The sequence below is a fragment of the Aspergillus saccharolyticus genome (genome assembly GCF_003184585.1).
Source record: "Aspergillus saccharolyticus JOP 1030-1 unplaced genomic scaffold BP01scaffold_13, whole genome shotgun sequence".
Classification (NCBI taxonomy): domain Eukaryota; kingdom Fungi; phylum Ascomycota; class Eurotiomycetes; order Eurotiales; family Aspergillaceae; genus Aspergillus; species Aspergillus saccharolyticus.
The window spans coordinates 408,844-416,714 of NW_020290623.1; the positions used below are offsets into that span (position 1 = coordinate 408,844).

A 7,871-nucleotide genomic window follows, 5' to 3' on the forward strand; every position below is an offset into this window, starting at 1 on the left:
GACTCTCTGGTTTAAATTCCCTCAACTTTGCTCTTCTTTCGAACCCTGATCGGTGGAATTCTTACTCTTTTCTTCCTAGCCTCCCCACAAGTGTCTCGTAGATTACATACTGTCTACTCTGTAGAGATTCTGACTGCCTAAAGAAATAGGCACCATCATTATTCACGCGTAAGAGCACCATGGGAGTGGTTGATCGAGGGTGATTCTAGACCGAAGCAGCGCTCTTAATGGTTATCGGTCGTGGAACTGTCGCACGATCTATTCTAACAGAATCCGCTATGCTACACTTTGGCCTTCGTCCTTCGTCTATCGTTTCTCTATTGGTCGTGGTCACATCATATTCTCCGTAAGAGAACTTCCAGTCTTAGTTCCGCTTCGTGTGCCGTGTGCACCTCGCAGCCTAGATCAGGCTAGTCACAGGTTGACCAGACACCGAATCAGGCCGGAAACAAGCCTCCAATTTGCCGGCTGGCAATGTCTCGGAACTATTGTAACTCAGCTGTTGTTGCTGCTGCTGCTGCTGCCCAACTTCTTGCTTCCTGACACCTGCAGCTCGGTCCGGAGGCCTCAGGCATTCCAGCGAAAACCTTGTCCCATGGTGAGAGCCGCCCTATTTTTTGATTCCAATAACAGCCAGGTTGCGAGGACTCTCTCTGTAGTCAAAAACCGGTTCAACCCAGCAGTCCTGGACGGAATCATGCTCCCGGAGGAACTGCCACCGGTCCACAACAATGATGGCCTCAACCAAGGCGGCACTGAAAGCCATCAAGCTCCACACTATACTGAGATTTTTTTTTGCGTACCAATAGTCTGCCACATAGCGGTTTAAGTCTTCCTCAGTGAGGTCACTCATGCCGGCTTTCACCTTCTCACCGAAGTGAGCATCGCGGGATAGCTTGGCTACGGCAGCGGTGGCATAGGCGGAAAATGAGACAAAAGCGGATTTGCGCAGAGAGCCCACAATTAGGGGATTTCCTGCATCTTCGGGCACATCTGATTCGCCATAGAGATCATCAGGGATTTTAGGCTTCGCAACAACTCCACGGTCCACCAGGATACGCTGGAGAAGACTTCGGTAGAAGTGGCGAGTGAAAAAGTCCTCGCTGTCTTTTCTGCCCCAATTGTAAGGAGCTTGCAGAGACATAGACCGTGCTGTGATATTCAGCTTGACACCAGTACCGCTTTCATGCTCGTAGTCCTCGAAGCGCTTTGACATGGGGAATCCATGGGGATCGTACGCGACGGCATCCTGTGTCAGACGAGGATGCATGGACCGAAGAATAGGGAGCTTATACGTTGCAGGGCCTAGTCTCTCCGTAACTAGGTTGTAGCAGCAGCCAATCATAGCAATAGCTTTGACCGACGGGTTGAGTGTCAAGGAGCGTACACCGTGGTGCAGTAGATTGCCGCAAGAGTGCAGAGAAATGACCATGACCTTGGCGTCCTCCGGCTTCTGGTCCGCCTTTGCGCCATTGGTCGCAGGCGCGTTCTCGTCCGCAGCATCGCCGTTGGTTTCAACAGCAGGCAGAGGAGCCTCGATGACATCCTTGATGATCGGCTCCAAGTAACCATCCTTGATCTCGTGCTCGATATAGTCCATTGTGCCTCTAGGCTTGTTGGGATCTTCTTCTTCCTCGACAGCTGCCTTGGGCGCATTCCGATGAGGCTTAAAGCCGATCTCACCGGGTGCAAGACTGACGTCACGGAAGACATTGATCATAGCCAACTCCTCTTCCTCTCCGTTGGCGCTAGCTGCTGTTGGGTCCTCCTCCTGGGGCTTCTGCTCTGCAGTGTTGGACTCCCCTGCATCGGGGCGCGGCTCCACCGCTGCAGGCGACTCAGGTTCCTCGCACACCTTGCATTTGGCAGCTTTCTTGTTGTACATGTTGACCTTTTTCTTTTCCTTCAGACGAGCATGCACGTCCATGCCTTGCGCACCACTGATGAACTGATGTTTTCGCTCAATGGCCACAATGTGTCGATGGTAGGGCGCAGAGGCAAGAGTGCGACCCAGGTAACTCTGACCCGACCCAAAATCCACAATGTGCGTGATTGCCTCACCCCGTCGTTCATCAACCGTAGTGCACAGCTTGTCCACATACTTGGAGAAGTGCGCCACCTCGTGGTACTTCTTGACATTCATCCCTACTGCGATATGCCTCGGAATCACGGGGGTCCCGGGTTGAGACGGAGTAAAGTCCCGTCCCAGACTCAGGCGCCGAATCTGGTGGATGTACTCCAAGAGATCCAGCGGCGGGAGAGCACCACCTTGCGACCCTGTTGCGTCCGCATCCTGTGCATTGCCCGGTCCGGCTGGTCGCTGATTATGGCCGAAGAGGGGCTGTAGGTCATCGCGGAGGAGCAAGTCTAGAATTTCCTGGACATCATGCTGATCGAAGAAGGTGCGCCAGTGTTCCGGTAGCAGGGAGGTATAAAGGTCCGGCTCTCGTGTTAGGAAGTCAAGGATATGCACTCCGCCGCAGAGATGCCTAAAGATGTCAGACTTGGTAGCGAAGGAAATCAAGGCCTCAACGTAAGCATCCGGATCTGTCCACTCGTCAGCGAGTGGAAGGGGCTTGGAGGAAATCATGCGTTAAGCGCGACTAGGATCGATATGCGGAATGGCATCAGAGGGAGGTCGGCAGACCCTGATGAAGTTTGTCAAGTTCTCGAAGAGTCCAATCGAGAAGGATAGTGACTCGAAACGAAGGTCGGGCGACGAGGAAGCGAAGGAAATTAGTGAAGATAGATGAGAGGTGATGTTGTGACTTGTTGCGTTTTTCTTTTATTTTTCAATTCAGTTTCATTTTTTTTTTTGGATATGTTATCGTCCCAGAGATTTTCCGCGGCCGACCGATAAAGAGAAGGAGGGGAGAGACGGAGAGGCGGAGATGGAAAGTTGAAAGCCCCAGGCAGAAAAATGGAGCTTGGGCGGATTGGGTTTAGCCGCGGCCGGCTCCACCGACAAACAAGTGCCCAGAGTGTGGAGATGCTTCGAGAGTCTCGCTATTCATCCCAATTCTTCCATACTAACTCTTTTTACTCTCATTCATCCCTCATCGGGCCAGAAAAAAAAAGACCTGTCAACTGTCGCTGACGTGACAAGCTTGTTTTGGCAGAATTGAGGCCCTCGAAGAATGCCTGATTCGTGGACGATCTTCTCGCGTGACGATGTCGGATCTTCCCCTCTTTCTTCCCCTGGCGCTATTGAAAGCTACTACCAGCAAAAACCGCCGATCTCATGATCAGACAGACTTGGAGATTTCCCCAGGTGTACCATGCTATCACATCTAGACAGACACTAGTTTGGACGGATTTTGGTGCTACGTGTGTCTGAGAATCAACAGGAAAGACCAGCGTGAAGACCAACTTGTTCGCATGAAACGTGGTCAATCTTTACTTCTGCTCCTCACTATCTTCCCCATGATGACCGCACCGGACATGGCACCACGTATTATATAAGTTTCCAAGTTGACCAGTCAGCTTACAGTCGTTCGGCCATTGCATCCTGCACCCAGCCTACCCAGCCTTTCCGGATGTATCGCTGCAGCCAAGAACACGACTGATAAACTGCCAACGCGTCACACCGTCCACGCTTTATCTGCCAGACGGCAATTTACCCCCCCCTTACAGCCTGAGCAAGCAGTCTCTCTCCCCGCAACTTCCCTGGTAAATTTATAAAGGACCTAATGTCACTCCATTTCGCCTAGATTCGGAGAGACTTGGGTGATCCAATCCGGCAGCAATTGCTATGGTAAGTCGGGATGATCTTCCGAAGAAAGGCGACACGCAGCCAAGCACCCACGCCGCAGGTGCGAGGGAGATCCCCAACGCTGATTCGCATCGTCAAACAGATGCTATCCCCATCTATAAGGCGGGGAGCTCCTCTTCCCTTCGGCTTTGTGGCCGATGTTCTTTTCCAGATCATAATCAGCGGCGAGGTGAATACCATCTTAACCCTCTCTCAGCTGAACAAGGCGACCTATGAGGCTGTCAAAATTCTCGAGCCGCATATATGCATATGGTTCATGCGGCAGCATGGCATCGACGCATTCGACCCGGTCCTCACCATGAGCCCATGGACAGGAGAGCAAATACCGTTGACGATTCACACCCTTGTCAGATTTCTTCACCGGCACAAGACTGCCAGAGATTTGTCACGACATTTAGTGCCCTCTGTATGGGGTCCCTTCTGCGAGGCAGACACAACAGAGATGGATTTCGAAGCGGAACTACGTCTGGCGCAACGTCTGGAACGAGGCTTGCACGTTCTGTTTCACATGGCGGATATCGCTCGGGACACGGAGCGACTCAAGCCTTCCAAGGAACCCCTGGCTCCGGTAGTCAGTGGCCGCCTCTTTGTTCTAGGAAAGATGCTGGACGAGTACGACGAGCTTCCACCGCAGAGACGAAAGATTATGACCTTTGAAGAATATACCAACCATGTGTACGCAGTGTTGAAATGGGGCTATATAGAAGCCGACATTGGCAGACGACGACTCGAGTTCCGAGGCTGGCTTGACGAACAGACCGAGGTCGACTTCCACGCCGCCCTACGGATGTTGCGGGAGCTCATGGAACGCATGCTCCTCCGCCACGGGCCCAAGGACTGGCACCGGGACGCAAGAAACGAATACAGCGTCATCTCGTGGTTCATTCTGAAGCAGCCACCGCGATCACTGGCGAAGCTGTTTTTGGATCCGCAGAATGAATGCTGTGAGCTGGACGTGAAGAGTACTGATTGCGGAGCTAGGAAGTGCCATTTCTCAGACCCGCTGGACAATTACTGGAAGGCTTGGAAGAATGTCCCCGACCTCGGCTGCCAGGACTGTGACTGCAAGCGACGCGTCCGAAGCTGGAGTGTCAAGCCTGCCCTGATTGATGCCCGAGGACGCGAGTTCAACCGGTTCGCGGAAAGATATCTCAGAGAAATGTGGGGCCAGCGACACGTCGGCCTCCATCGTGCATTTACTTTGGGGGTTTTCAGCGCGGTGATAGGGTAGCAGGGAGTTGCATCATGTGTATGATTTGTTCGATCAGTCTGCTATCAGGTAGCACGAGAATGCCACTATAGTACCAGGTGTTGACGGCGTTCGCTATGATAGACACTATCACTAGCAGAGATTTCCAAATTGATATCTTAGGCATTGTTACCTATCATTCCCGTTCCATCTATAGCATTATCGCCTAGCCCAAAAGTGTTATCGTGGTCGATTAAGTTTGACGTGAAGCTTGGGGGTTGGTTTGGATGGTTGACTGAACATGATAGGTGAGTCCGAAGAGGTAGAGGACAGGATTTGCTTAAGAGATTGTGCATCAAATCTCACTTGTGCTTGTGTCGAGCTGTGCTGTGGACAGGGTGAAAGTGTGGAGAGGCTTGATTTAGATTATCAATAGTAGTATGATTCTCCATCCGAGGTGCATACTTCTTCTTCCCTTTGGAGGACCCTAGTCTTCATTACTTATTCAAGCGTCGGTCCTTATCTCTATTCTCGAGAATATGACCCATTCGCACTGAGTACAGAAGCGGAGAATCTCCCTCCCCCTTTGCTCGGAGGTTGTGTCGCGTTGATGGGAGTAGAATTCTATAAGAATCACGTCTACCCTTCTACTAAGTATTGAGCCGGACTCGTAGTATTCTGCGTAGTTGTTCGTTACCCGGTCTAGTCTCCCGCGATCTGCTGGTGCATGTAGGCTATTGGCTCCACCTGCGACTCACCACCACTTAACAAGCGAAACGCTCATGCAGACTCTCTGTGAGGGGTTCTTATCGTGCTCCGTCCCCTATCCTCATCCCTTATGTGTGACATGAAAGAAAAGGGATGCAGTAACTTTTCCGTGCCGGCCCCCGAGAAGTAGCTGGAGTCGCCTGACCATCTCAAAAGCCTGGAGATACGATCCTCTCCACCGTATCTGGATCCGAGGAGATATTCCGGAGTAGATCCGGGCTTGCTGCAGATGTAGCCGACAGTAACAGAACTAGCGATTGACGTTCTCCTCGCTCATGACGGACATTGCGTGCGCCGCGTGGAAGTGCACTGTACGCTCGAGCGAACGGGTCGAGAATTCGATTAAAAGTAGTCCACCAGGCTGTATTTGGCTTAGTTGTTGTTATTCTTGTTTCACTCTTGGATTCGGTCCAGGCAATGCATCGCTAGACGGTGGGTACTGTGGCGAGCCATCGGTCGTTGGTGTTTACTATTTAGTATTGGGTGGATGCGGTCTATTCGCTGCTGGGCTCGCTTTGAGTTGCTAGAGTTGTTGATTTGCTCGCATGACTACAGTAGTACGTGCAGCATCTTTGGTTTATGTGGATACATGCGGTGTGCCTTTGTGAACTGTTATCTGGGCTGTGGCTGAAGGCGTAGGGGCTGTAGAAGACGATATGTCCGGAACTTTCGACGGTCATGCCCCAAAATAGTCAAATTCAACAAAAGACTAAAATTTACTTTACCCAGGGAACAATTAGTCCTGCTCGTTCGACTTGCCAACTTCTTTTTTCTAGTTCAATGTTGTCTAAGCCTGATAGATGGACCAAGGAATCGGGGCACACTTATTTCGGTTCGGCCAACAGCAGCACGTGGTTGAGACCCGCTCGTTCAATAAACCCATTTTTAGCCGAGCCCAAAACCTCTCGGCACTGTTTGTTGACAAGCCCGATTCGATCGACGGTAAATGTCATCTGAACTCAGAATACTCACTAACTTTGCAGTGACCGGAAGCTCGGAAATCCCAAGATGAACGGGCGCTGGAGGATATTTCCTGTGCAAGGCCCAGAATGAACAGGCATTTATGTATGTATGTATGTATGTATGTATGTATGTATGTATGTATGTATGTATGTATGTATGTATGTCCATTGTAGATTTCAGGTACCCCTGATCTCCTCGAGAAATCAAGGATCCAAGGGTTTTGTTTGTCCAGGAGCCGGACCTGAAGCTAGTCTCAATCAAGCTTAAGCTGACCCATTTCTTCAGTGTTCTTCAGCTCGGGATATCCGAGCCCTCCGAAATCAGCGTCATGGCGAGCCCTCATTTGCCTCATGTCCTTTGTGATATGTCGGGTACCGTTACCTGATTCTCTTCTTGGCCTTGGAAGCGGATCCTACGAGCCATGGTGCCTGCCAAGCGTTCGAGACCTGCACAGGGATTTCCAACGTGGTGGTCTGCATGTGTTTGACCATGCATGGCTTATGCTGACCCCCGGTACAGATCACTGCGCCCCGTTTTCTGAGAAGACTTGTTTCCATGCTCTGCAAACATAAAGACAGGTCTGTCCCCCATCTCTGGGAAGAATCAGGCTCTGCGTACATTCGTTTAGACGCTCGCTCCGGCCAAACAGGGCCTACTACTGTCACTCATTTCTGTCTCTCTCTCTCTCTCTCTCTCTCTCTCTCTCTCTCTCTCTCTTTCTATAGTACTGTCATTCACTAAAGCCATTTTATTTATCATGCGTCTCGCTCCGCTCGCAGCGACCGTCGCGTCCCTGGGCGTGGCCAGTGCTGCCGCTATCAAGCCCAAGGAGAATACTCTGCAGACTCGCGACACCTGCTCGGATGTCGAGTTCACTGGGGAGGTCTTGCACCTTTCCTTGAACATCATTGAGTACCCTATCGTGGTTGATGTAGAGCTCGAGGAGGATGCTAGCATCACCGTTGATGACACCATTGTCATCGATGTTACCAATGCACCCACCCACTTGCACACCACGGTGATGGCGACGTCCACATCTACCGTCACCAAGACGATCTCCACCGCTACCATTACTGCTGGTGTTGAAGCTACTGGGGCTGTGTCTGGCTCCAACTCTGGCTCTTCCAGCTCTGGCTCTTCCAGCTCTGGCTCTTCCAGCTCTGGCTCTTCCAGCTCTGG

At 51.5% G+C, this 7,871-nt stretch overlaps 3 protein-coding genes across 3 annotated transcripts in view; 2 read left to right on the forward strand and 1 right to left on the reverse strand.

The window, feature by feature from the left end:
- Positions 1-610: 610 nt before the first annotated feature.
- BP01DRAFT_295520 (uncharacterized protein) lies at positions 611-2,590 on the reverse strand (the record flags this gene model as incomplete). The annotated part of the gene is made up of 1 exon (XM_025571818.1): positions 611-2,590. The coding sequence occupies one exon, from the start codon at positions 2,588-2,590 to the stop codon at positions 611-613; it is 1,980 nt and encodes a 659-aa protein (XP_025431736.1).
- An 855-nt stretch (positions 2,591-3,445) lies between these two features.
- BP01DRAFT_38540 (uncharacterized protein) lies at positions 3,446-5,145 on the forward strand. Its single transcript, XM_025577592.1, has one exon. The coding sequence runs from the start codon at positions 3,765-3,767 to the stop codon at positions 5,001-5,003; it is 1,239 nt and encodes a 412-aa protein (XP_025431737.1). The 5' UTR covers positions 3,446-3,764; the 3' UTR covers positions 5,004-5,145.
- A 2,193-nt stretch (positions 5,146-7,338) lies between these two features.
- Positions 7,339-7,871, forward strand: part of BP01DRAFT_423170 (glycoside hydrolase) — a 2,546-nt gene continuing 2,013 nt past the window's right edge. The window contains exon 1 of the mRNA XM_025579614.1: positions 7,339-7,793. Within this exon, the coding sequence (XP_025431738.1) occupies positions 7,450-7,793 (344 nt within the window). The 5' untranslated portion in view covers positions 7,339-7,449. The remainder of the gene's footprint in view (positions 7,794-7,871) is intronic.

Bases quoted from the DNA above. Each gene is read 5' to 3' on its own strand.
- BP01DRAFT_38540 (XM_025577592.1), top strand. From the start codon at position 3,765: ATGATCTTCCGAAGAAAGGCGACACGCAGCCAAGCACCCACGCCGCAG.